The 12348-nt window shown below is 36.8% G+C and overlaps 1 protein-coding gene and 1 long non-coding RNA gene across 5 annotated transcripts; both read left to right on the top strand.

Annotated features, from left to right (window-relative positions):
- Nucleotides 1-607: 607 nt before the first annotated feature.
- On the top strand, nt 608-7078 carry LOC144060557 (uncharacterized protein C22orf15-like). Of its 4 annotated transcripts, XR_013295941.1 has the most exons (7): nt 608-740; nt 1282-1368; nt 1694-1816; nt 3099-3173; nt 3266-3591; nt 5049-5179; nt 5288-7078. XR_013295941.1 is itself a non-coding variant. In XM_077580222.1 (5 exons), exons 1-5 carry the CDS (start codon nt 716-718, stop codon nt 3391-3393), a joined length of 438 nt encoding a protein of 145 aa, XP_077436348.1. In that variant the 5' UTR covers nt 608-715; the 3' UTR covers nt 3394-4550. The 4 variants fall into 4 exon arrangements, 1 of the variants encoding a protein (XP_077436348.1); XR_013295942.1 differs by lacking the exon at nt 1282-1368 and having other exon boundaries at nt 657-740; XM_077580222.1 differs by lacking the exons at nt 5049-5179; nt 5288-7078 and having other exon boundaries at nt 3266-4550.
- A 2459-nt stretch (nt 7079-9537) lies between these two features.
- Nucleotides 9538-12074, top strand: LOC144060021 (uncharacterized). The gene is made up of 6 exons (XR_013295828.1): nt 9538-9594; nt 10029-10047; nt 10509-10574; nt 10681-10726; nt 11317-11408; nt 11559-12074. It is a non-coding gene; the product is annotated as an uncharacterized LOC144060021 (long non-coding RNA).
- Nucleotides 12075-12348: the final 274 nt, after the last annotated feature.

Here is a 12348-nt window from a genome sequence, read left to right as displayed (position 1 = left end):
TGAGGGTGACGGGCAATATTCGTTACATGACACTCAAAAGGGACCAAGCCAGACATCGCCGATTCGCACCACTCAGATCCTGGGATCATGTTCCATGCAAGCACGACCACAGAAGGAGCCTCTTCATCCAAAGCACCTTCAGGAGACTGAGCTGAAGCAGCAAGTTGTGCTGAACACAGCATGTCTCAGCCCAACGCTGCAAACCTTTTCAGGCAGTTTGGACCAACCAACATGCAATGCAACTGTTAAGTCAGAGACAATCTCTCAATACTTTTTCATCTGACTTCATCCTCTATCATAAATTCAGGGTAAGATTAAGATGTGTTAACTACTTTCAACTGTTTTTGTTCAGGATTCTGTAGCAGTCCATGACATACGGCCCTTTTCAGAGTTCAGAGTGCCTTTCAGTCTGTGTGTATAAAATCCATGGAGACCGACCAATGGTTCCCCTATTGTCACATGTTTAACAAGATCTGGATTTTGCAGGATTCAATGTTGTGTGCGTGTGCGTGTGCGTGTGCGTCATCTCTACATCCCATTTATACAGTGTCCCCCTGCAAGCGGAGTCTTTGTGTGGAGCACAAAAAACAATTTAACAGCCTCTATTGTTGACTTGTGCATGTGGGTTCCTCTCTGGTCGCATAAACACATGTGGCCGGAACCTGACAAGAACTAAAGTGAACGACGCAGGAAAACAAGCTTTGTATCAGGAGAAATGTTTGTCACCATCCTGTTTGGAGGTTTGAGATATTCACATTGACATATTTTACACTCGTCACACTTTGCCATTGTGTGAAAGTTTTATTTGAGATTCTGTGTGTTTTCTAAAATTATGCTTGAAATGTAATTTCAATGTGTACATCAATCTGGTAACACTTTATGATAACTATTTGTTTTAACTACTAATAGATCATTAGTAAACTGTTAATGAATCATTAATGATGTGTTTAAGTTAATTAAGGATTTATAATGATGCCTGTAGATAGTTAATATATCATTGATAAACTATTCGGTAATGAGTTATAGTTACTGATTTAAAACTATACCTACAAAACGAGTAATGGATCATAAACAAACTATTAGTAAATTACTAGTGATTTGTCAAGTATCAGTTAATACTTTAAATATGTTATAGGAGCATTATTCTTAAATTTCAGCTAATCTTCATTAACTGTCAGTAAATAATTTATTGATTAACAGTTTATTAATGATCTATTAACTAGCTATAACAGATAGTTATAAAGTGTTACTGTCAATTCTAATCCTCAATTTTCTTGATAGAAAGCCGAATGGAAATGTTTAACATCAACTGCAAACTGATACACTTTGTCCACAATTTAAAGGAACGTTGTGGTGTGGACTTGAAAGGTATTCACTAATGTGCTCATCAGTTGTGCAAGTTGTGTGCTTTTTTTTCCTTCTTCTTATAGCTGTCACTTTTAAACACACTAACTCACTTTATTTCCTTTTTGGGCTGAGTAAAATACAGTAGTGGGCTTTTTGACAAGGATCGAGAAAAGAAGAGAAATTTATGTATTATTTTTTCTGTTTATCGAAAATGCTACATACCATTAGGATGGTGAAATGTGTTAAAAGTAACAGCATACAGGAAACAGACTAAACATTTTTTTGTCACAGCTTCATCCAATTTTGAAAAATATGTGTCGTAACAAGGCACTGTCGTATCCTACAGACTGTGTGGACCTAATGAACCCCAACAGGACAGTAGTGAACTTAGAAAGCAAGCAGCTCAGTGTTGATCTGGCCAGCAGCCCGCTGGCGGAGAGGCAGCACTATGCCCTCCTTCAAGTTTCTCGTGAGTTCTCCTCCTCCTCCTTTTCCTCTCTGAAGACAGACAAAATCGCATCAGAATCAGGAATCTTTGCAGCAAAAATACCAAATTGTTAAACTGGTATCACTCTAGTATTAATAAATTCCTACATTGATTTTAGAGGCGGTGACAAGACACTAACACAAAATTAAAATGTAGAGGAGACTAGTTGTATCACAGGTAAGTTGTCACATTGCAATTTTCTTCTCCACCAGAGGGCACATCAAAAAAAGTTTTCATCATATATGGTCAGAGGTTGTGTACTGTCTGAGAAGAGAATAGCACATTGTGAGCTGAGATGAATACAAGATATCTATTTGCGCAAAACAAAGTAAACATTTTCAATGTCATATTTTGAAACAGGCGACGTACTTAGACAAATTCAAGCAGCAAATCATGTGGACCTGTTAGAGGAGAGATTCAGGCATCTTGTCATGCCTCAGTCACTGCTCTGTTTTGAGATATCTTTAAACTAGAGCAAGTATTAGCCAACATGGTAGTTTGGGGCAACTTGTCCCATTCATTTTGGGGTTTGTTGTCACATATGCAAAGACTGGGCCAATGAAAAATGCACCTCTGGCAACACGGTTTATGTATGCCAGAATTGTTCTCAAGAGTGAGGAAATTAATTTTGTTTCATTGTTTAAAAATTGATTTTCCAGTTGTTGGAACTACAGTATGCCCACATGTCAGGACTCTGGTTTCATGATGAACCATCCATCCATTACCCGAAATGGTTTATTATAATTATTTTTTTATTTTGTTTCATCTCAAATTTCCAGTTTAAGGAAAGCAAAACAGGCATTTGAGGCTGAGAGCAATGACCTACATGCTAGCAGTTCCTAAGGACTTTAATCTATTTCACAATATTTTATGTTAGTTTGCTCATTGATTATGGTAAAATTTCAAGATCAATGGTAAACAATATCTCTGGCGGTAAAATAAACAAACATAAAAACAAGAGAACAAGAATTATTGTGTCCTTGTTTTATTAGTTGCAAAATCCAGTGTGACATCTTACCCCATATAGTGTGACAACTTACCCATTGGTGGGGCAACATGTCACATGTTCACTCTATTTGATGGCTTATAACGCTGCACTGACAAAGTATGAAAATGACATGAATACAAAAATATAGCTAAGACTTTGGTCTTTCATCTGGTATACATTTTGTTTATATATCATGTATTGATTCCAATAAATATATAAAAATATAAAAAGTGATACAACTAGCCCCAATCTCCCCTACATGTGCTTTCTCTTTAGGAAATGATAACGATGGAGACCGGAAATATGTTTCCCTCTTACACAATGTCAGCCAGAGTCATCCAGAATTAAAAGGTGACTTCAACAAGCAAGTGATCCCCCCCCAAAGGAACAATCCAACTGTGAAGTGAAATTGTCATCTGTCTTTGTAATTGATTGATCTGCAGAGCCCCTGAGGAAAGTGTGCAACCCTGGCCAAGAGCAAGACAAGAAGGTCACCTCTGTGCGGAGAGGACACGTACGCAGGAGGGGTCCTGCCGGCCACAGCTGCAGAAAAAATGCCTGTCAACAATGAGCCCTGCCAACATTCAGCCACCATCTGTTTCTGATGCTTATCCTGCACAGGGTCATGGGTGAATTACTGTCGGGTCTATCATCACTGCCAGGAGGTGTGATTTGCCATCCAATCGCAAATTGTCGGAACAACATCCACACTCACATTCACAGTCATACCCGAGCTTTTGATGCAACTCCTTGCTGAGATGCCTAACAAGTAAGACTTCCCCGATTATGTTGCAACACTGCTGTCAGTTTACGCTAAATATTCAGAAATTGGTGACTTCATGTTTATGCTGTAGCCTTAACTGAAGACAAAGTAAACATAAGAAAACTATCACTGTAAAAACAGTGGCATAATTAATATGTTAGTGAAAGTTTGAAGAAGTTCAGCTTTAACCGCAGTATTTGCAAAAGTTGCACAGTAATCTGTGACTCAATATTTATCATTCATTTTCTACACTATTTCCCTTCTTGAGGGTCATAGGTGAGCTAGAGCTTATCCCAGCTAGCTTCAGGTAAGAGGCGGGTACATCAGTGTCTGCAATTTATACACAAGTACAACTTCCATCCATTTTCTTAACTACTTATTCCTCACAAGGGTTGCGGGGGTGCTGGAGCCTATCCCAGTTGGCTTCGGGCAGAACACTCTAGAAAGAGAATTGCTGAACCAATTGAACCAAAAACCAACCAACCAATAAAAAGATTACAAATTGAATTGTTGACCAACTTTTTAAAAAAAACGATTCAAGTGGTAACACACGTTTGAATTAAGTTCATCCCAAGTGAATATATTAAGTTGAATGTTAATCCAAAGTGAATATACTAAGTTTAAAGGTGCATTGTGCAGTTTATAAAGGTAATGTTAAAGCTTTTTCTACATCATGCATGCTCCGCCAATGCCCAGATGAGTACGAAGAGCCCTGACTGTTTTACTCTGACTACACCTATCAGCTTTTATCTTCCCTTTATAGTAGAGTGTGCGGACCCTCACACGCCACAGTTTCTTTGGGGAGGGGAGGGGCGGAGTTTTTCTTACCTCATTTGAAGTCATGTCTTCATTTGTCAACTGTGGCTGTCGCTTTAAGATCGCGCACGTACTCGCACGCGCACCATGGACGAGCCTGACACAGATGCTGCAGTTACGCTTTGGGCCAGAGGTGGCAGTCGCTGGTTAGGACCGATATATCCCGCCATTTATTTTTTTGTTTACTTCAGGGTCAGCGAAAGAAATTGCATACCTGTCAACTTGTACATTTTATACGTATTTTATACGTTTTTTTACCATTTCAAATCATGTACGCCGTACACCGACTTTTGTACGGGGAAAAAAAAATGCGCTGACATGCGCATGCGTAGATATACATAGAGTAAATATCGTGGAAGCAAGCATGGAGGAGCCACCTAGTAAGAAACAAAGAACTCAAGGATCGGGTCGACACCAGAAAGAATGGGAGTTACTTCAAGGTGAATATGCTGGCTGGATTAAAGCATCGTTAAGAGGCACTTAATTCTCATTCTGTGTCCCTTGCAATAAAGACGTGAAAGTTTCTGCGAGTGGATTTTACGATCTGAAGAGCCACTTTAAAACTGCCGGACACGTGGAGAATGTGAAAAAAAACAATTCACATGTCCCATTAACCAAGCACTTCGTCTCTACCGCAAATTCTGCAGCATCCCACAAAACGACAAATGCGGAAATTCTCTTCTGCCATTTTCTTGCTGAGCACAACATTGCTTTCACAGCTGCGGACCACTTCTCGGATTTGGTGAAAGTTATGTTTCCGGATTCACAGACAGCTAAGGTAATTTATTATTATTATTATTATTATCATTCATATCTACAATGAATCAGCATTTATGGCACCGTGTCAAAAATTTAAATTTTATATTTTAATATTATATTTTTGCAGGAGTTTGCATGTCGGAGGACCAAGGCTACGATGATTGTTAAGGAGAGCCTTGCACGTGGCTACACCCAAGACGTCATTCAGTACTGCAGAACTCACCCATTTACCCTCATGATTGATGAAAGCAATGATCGTACTACCAAAAAGCGACTTGTTGTGTTAGCTCACTTCTTTGATGGGGAGAACACAAATACCAGACTCCTCGATTTACCAGAGTTGGCATCAGGCACAGCAGCATCAATCTTTGCCGTTATTGACAACATTTTACAAGAAAATGACATTCCATGGAGTAACGTTGTGGGATTTGCAAGCGACAATTGCAACACCATGGTTGGAAAGAAAAACTCTGTCTTGTCTAGGATAAAAGAAAAAAATGGGGCTGTTTTTAGTGTTGGATGCATTTGTCATCTTGGCAATCTGTGTGCCAAAGATGGACTGAAGACATTGCCAGTAAACATAGATGACTTGCTGGTGGATATATTTTATTTTTTTTAAAATAGTTCCAAACGAATTGAGGATTTTAAAGAGTTTCAGGACTATACAAATTCCGAGCAAGAAAAAATCCTAAAGCATTGTCCGACACGATGGTTGTCTCTGCAAAAAGTGGTTGAAAGAACATTGTCTCAGTACGAAGCACTCAAAAGCTACTTCGCTAGCCATGCGGATGTTGAAAGGGCAGGTAAAGTGAAAAGCATCCATGATCGACTTCAAGACCCTGTTACTCTCCTCACACTCCACTTCCTCAGCTTCATCCTGCCTCAAATAAATCAATTCAATATTGTGTTCCAAATAGAGGCATATATGATTGGAGATTTGCTACCAGAAATGGAAAGACTCTTAAAGAAACTCTTGGTGAAATTTGTGCAAATGGAACATGTCAAATCTGCTGATAGCCTGCTGGCAGTTGATTATACAAACAGATGCCTGCAGCATGAAGATAGCAGGCTTGCTGTTGGCTTGGGCACCAGGGCCCTCTTCCAAGGCACCAATGAGGAGGATGAAATCAAGCAAAGCATCACACCAGCCATGCAAGCAACTTTTTTTCCTCTGTTCGCTCCTTCTACGAGGCTGTTGTAACTAAAATGATACAAAAATTTCCATTTGAGAATACAATACTGAGGGACTTGGTGGTGTTGGACCCAAGAAAGAGAGAGATGTTGGATTACACAAGTATTGTTAAGCTTGCAAACAAGTTTACACCAGACTTTGATCAGGAACAATTAAAAGATGAATGGGAAGACTATCAACTAATACCTGATGATCTTCTCCCTCAGAAAAGTCAGGATGGACAACCAATTCGTCCAGAGACATTTTGGCCTCATGTGTTCAAAATGAAAACTGGTTTGGGGCTGGATCGCTTTCCACTGATGAGAAAGATGTATCTAATTTTACTCAGCCTTCCTCACAGTAATGCTGATAGCGAGCGGGTTTTCAGCCATGTGAGGAAAATTCATACAGAGTACAGAAAGACAATGGGAACAGACACTCTTACTTCTTTATTACAGATGAAATTGAACTGTGACAACTGTTGCTCACAAGTGATACCCTCATTAGAGCAGATAAAGTCTGCTAAATCATGCACATTGGCTTACAATAGGAAGCACTGAAGGCACAGTTTATTGCATTGTAAACTTTTTAAATTGAATAAAAGACTTTGTATGCAAATTATCCTTTGTTATTTCTATTACACTGTCTGGTTACCGCGAGTAAACATGTGTCGTACGGTGTTTGTAAGGTTTTTTTGGGGTTTGTAAGGGGAATCATAATCATTTATAAGGGCAGTTATCGGCAGAGGTTGACAGGTATGAAATTGATACTATCCAAACAAACCTTGGCACTCGCCCAAAAAAAAGAAGCCGGAAGTTTTCTGCTGACGAAGAAAATGTTATTCAATGTTTGAAGCAATTTAGTAGTTTAAGTGAATTGTTTTTTTTTATTATTCATTATAATAAATGTTTTCCCCTACTGTGTTATTTTAATTTTATTTGTTTCTACCGTGTGTATTTTTTGTGAATATTTTGTGTAATATTTTTGTATTTTTTCCAATATTTTTGTAGCATAGAATATTACATGTTTTTGTCTGGATTTGTTTCCCATAAATGTGTCTGTTTTTTTTGTCTAACATATTTGTATTTTTGACTGATTTGTATTTTTTTGTAATATTTTGATAGAATAGTTTTGAATTATTTGTCTTGTTTTTGTATTTTCTGTACATACTTCTAATATGTGTGTATTTATCATCTAATATTTGTTATTATTACTAATATTTGTAATAACTGTTTTAAAATAAAATTAATAGTAAAATTATTATTAAATGAAATTTAAATTTAAATTAATGTAAATGTTGGGCAAGCCCCCTCTTTGTCCATTTTTAGAACTAGTCTCAAAAAACACATTTTTATTCTTTCACTTTTGATTCAGCATGAGACTTAACTTGAACAACCGGGCCCAAAACAAGATAACAGTGTCGTTAAAGTTAACCGTCGGTTAAATCTACTTAACCAGTGGTTAAAGCTATAAATGAGTTTGAACAACCGGGCCCTTGTGTATTTGAACTATGTCATTGCATGCATGTTTTTATTACATTTTAACATTATTCTCAAAGTACTGTCTTTTGTGTGGTAAAGTGTAAACATTGTTTCCCTTGACAGCATTTTTTGGCCAGTAAAAAGTATGTGTGTCACAAAGGAAGTTGAATCATTTTGTGACTCATGCAGGCTAATCAATAAAAGCTGAATATTCTGTTGAGTCGAGTTGGTTTGGTCATGTTTGTCATTTCTGTCCCAAAAAAACTAATGTGAGTTTAATATTTTTGTGTGTGTGTGTGTTCAAAATATACAGAAGTAATAACAAAAATCTCAATAATCCTTACTGGCCATTCTTATAAATTATAAGTGCATTTAGCGGGATTCAAATCTATGGCAAATTGCACATGTTTAAACAGATTTAAAAGTTGTAAAACAGAATATAATCTATTGGAAGTTTTTTGTGGTATATTTTTAATGTTTAATATAGATGTCATAATATTAAAATTGGAGGCCCTGCAAAAGTCCTTGGTGACAAGTCGCACTTCTCTCCAAAGAATGTGTGCGAGCACGTGTGTGTGTGTGTGTGTGTGTGTGTGTGTGTGTGTGTGTGTGTGTGTGTGTGTGTGTGTGCGTGCGTGTGTGCGCGGGAGCGCTCGTGTGTGGGCAGTGGAAGGGGGGAAAAATTTTTTGGGGGGGGGCTGGCCAAGTTGTTTTTTTTTTTTACACCGGGGCCTCTCAGCATGGTGTTACGTCACTGGACTACGTCGTAGTCCTTTTGGTTTTGCAGCATTGATCAATAGCAAGAGGGAGCGAAACATCAATCACACACTAACAAGCACGTTCTAGCTCTTTTTTTCCCTTTTTTATTTATTTGAATGTTTATTTATTTATTTATTTATTTATTTATTTATTTCTCTCTTGGATATATATACTACATGGCCGCTTAAAAAAAACTTACTTGACTGTTCTTTTTTTTCTTTCATAAAAGCTTTACTACTATTAATGACATGTTTGTTTGTTTTAAGAAAAAAAAAACACCTGACGAGGAATTCGAGACGGTCAATTGTATGGAGGTAAATATGGTGCAATGGAGGTAAATATGGTGCAAAACTAACTTGTAAAAAAAAGTCTAAATTTGTATCTGTAAAAGTCATGATTTGTACCTGTAAAAAAAATGTGTACCTGTAAAAAAAAACGTGTACCTGTAAAAAAATAAATAATTGTATCTGTAATAAAAATTTGTACCTGTAAAAAAAAAAATTGTATCTGTAATAAAAATTTGAAAAAAAAATGTGTATGTGTAAAAAAAAATGTGTATCTGTAAAAACAAATTTGTACCTGTAAAAGTCATGATTTGTACCTGTACAAAAAAAAATTGTACCTGTACTGAAAGTGTAAATTTGTATCTGTAAAAGTTGTGATTTGTACTTGTAGAAATGACAACTTGTAGTCAAAGAAGTCGCCACTAGGTGTCACAAGTGTTTTTTCTGCTGCTTTCCAGTGACGTGAGTTTTGCACCAAATGTACCGCGACGTATGGGGCAAATTGATTTGTATTTGTAGAGCGCTGTGATTTGTACACGTAGAGAAGGGGGTGGGCTCTTGTGCAATGGATGGTTGTTTTGACCAATCAAGTGAGAAGGATTTGAGCGGACTGAAGCGCAAACTTATTGGTTTAGCGAACGACAGTGGCGGGACTCGCGGAAGGATACAAGCAGGACACATCGTCGCCAACCACATACAATTAAGAAGACTAGTCTCTTTTGGTTTCTGGTATTACAAGGTAAGTATTATGTTACTTCGTCATTCTTTCAAACATTGTTGTTTAAACGCTGGTCATCCAACCTGTTTTTATGATTAGCATCACATATTTCGCTTTCTAGCTAGCTGGCATTTGATTTCATGCTAAAGCAGTCTAGTCGTTATCGTCATTTCTGGCGCAACGGACTTAATTGCATCTCATGCTTTGGAATACTGTGGCTATATGACAACAATGAACAACTAAACTACTTCATTATATGCCAAGAATGGTGCAGTGCGCTGCTCCCCTGTGTTGGTTAAAATTGTTATTTCTTGTATTAAGTTAGCTGGCTAACAAACGAATTCATGTCGCTGACATATGCGCCATTGACAGGTACTGCAGGGAAGATGCACCGAATCGATGTTATGTATGTACATATTTGACTCCATAGTGTACTTTATCTTGTTTTGCAACAGCTCTTCGCTGCAGCAGCAGGTGAGCGGAATATCGCTACTGTCTTGACATTAATGGTTTGGTTATTATTATTAATTCTTCCTGTTTGCATAATAATGTAATCAATAATCATGCACATTACACACGACCTATACAAAGTGTCCCAAAGGTCTCTTTACAATTATAACAATTTTGAGATATTTTAAGTACCTTTATTTTTGTGAGTTTTTTTTAAACTTAATATAATAGACCTCTATATGGTCATCATCATTTACACCAGGCACATGAAAACGTTACTCGATTTGTTGCCATGTTTGCTGTACGTTTACCATCCATCAACACAGTATCTGAAACAAATAAATTCAATATGAATAAATACTTTATTTAATAAACACTGGTTAAAATAAAACAAATCTGGTTAAGACATCTCAACAACTGCCTTTGTAATATATTGTTTTAAAAATTGTAAACAGATGTTATGGACACCCTGTATTTCTCTCTAGGAACTGCTGTCCCAGGCCCAAGATCGCTGATGCATATACAGTAGACACAAACCACAAACTTATAAGGTTGGTTATGTTTTTCAAATCAAAACATATTACCTGTACATGACTTAACTATGTACAAAAAAGTCATAATACCTAATGTTTTTCTTTATCTCAAATGTCATTGAAGGTACAATATGGTGATATTTGGAGGAATCGATGGTTTCTCAAAGAAGGTATAAATAATTGGATATTCCCTTTAAACGTCTAAACTTTTTGTCATTGAATCAGGTATTTAAATTGTGATTTTTTGTTTTTGAAGACCTTCAGATTGTAGCACTAGTTTAGGATGGCTACCTCAGAAATCGGTTTCATTTTCTTTGGGAGCACCTTTGTATTTGTATTCTTCAATGGTAACATAATAGTACTATAATACTCTTACTTACAGTCATTTTAGTTGTAAAGCTTTAATTGCACTTACAGTAACAAATCAAAACTCCATCATCTGTTACCTGTGACTTTATGCTAACACTTCGCTGGCACTCTTCGTCTGAGAATTTGATTACATGTTTTCTTTTTTGACATTTTATAAAGACTAGTGCCATTACACCAATTGCATTGAGTATTATTGTTGCATTTTACCTTTTTAAATATAATCCTGTTTTAACTACTACATGACTGTTAGGGGTTATTGAAATTGTATTTGTTAAGAGCTTTGAAATTGACACTTAAAATTGATGTTATTGTTAACCCACTTTGATCATTTGAAAATAAAAAGTACAGTTGTTTGAAGTCATAATGGGACAATTATATTCTTCTCACATAGATAATGTATCTTGCTGTTGCAAATAATAACAGAGCCTCCACAACCCTTGCCTTCTTCAATGAAGCTGTTGAGAAGTATGGCTTACCTCAAAGGTTAGTCAGACATCATCACCTAGCCTATCCTACCCTTAATAATGTCAATCTACCTGTTCTAACCATTGACTTGTTTTAAGGTTTTCGTTTCAGTGAAGTGTAATGCATACTTAATAGGAGTTCTCCTTTTTGTTACATTTTCTTCTCAAGGGTTCGTGGTGACCATGGGGTAGAAAATGTGGATGTAGCCCAGCTGATGTTCTCCACAAGAGGAATCGGCAGAAACAGCTTCATTGCAGGGAAAAGTGTGCAAAATCAGAGGTACTTTAGAAGACACTTCATTTTTATGGAACTACCACATTCATAACCTTGTAAGTTTACAGAGTGAGTAAAAAAAAAAAGAATACGCCAAAATCAATACACAATATCAAAAAATAATAATAACAACACAGAAAACTTCCGGTTAGACACATGTTGTAAATACGTTCAAATTATTCTTGTTTTTGAAGTGGTTAATGTGGCCACCACCAGCAGCACGGGCAACATCTAGCTTATTTGAAAAAGAGAAAAGAGCTTAACTGAAAATGTCACTTAGCAGTCGATGGGTGTGATTGGCCTGGCAGAACCTCAGTGTGTGTGATTTTATTTTTTTCTTCTTGTGGTGGTATGTTAAAGACAACGTTTATGTTACACCACTTACATCAAATATCAATTACATGAAAGACCGAGTAACAGTTGCAATCAACATTGGCAACCTACGGTTGTCTTTACTGCCAGTGGTAGACACTCGCCACGTGTAAAACCTAAAAACTTGAAGCTATTTTCAACACAAGTCCAAGCTACAGTTTTCCATTGTTTTTCATTTTTGCAATATCACATGATTTTTAATTTTCATTTGATTTGTAGCTTTAAAGGATATCCCCTTGAGATGTGAAAGATATTCTAACATTTTTAATACCTAATTTCATATATCAACTATTGTTACACATTATGAACATTT

The sequence above is a fragment of the Vanacampus margaritifer genome, chromosome 11 (assembly GCF_051991255.1).
Source record: "Vanacampus margaritifer isolate UIUO_Vmar chromosome 11, RoL_Vmar_1.0, whole genome shotgun sequence".
NCBI classification, from domain to species: domain Eukaryota; kingdom Metazoa; phylum Chordata; class Actinopteri; order Syngnathiformes; family Syngnathidae; genus Vanacampus; species Vanacampus margaritifer.
The sequence above is the reverse complement of the archived record's forward strand: the minus strand, read 5'-3'. Positions and strand labels throughout refer to the sequence as shown.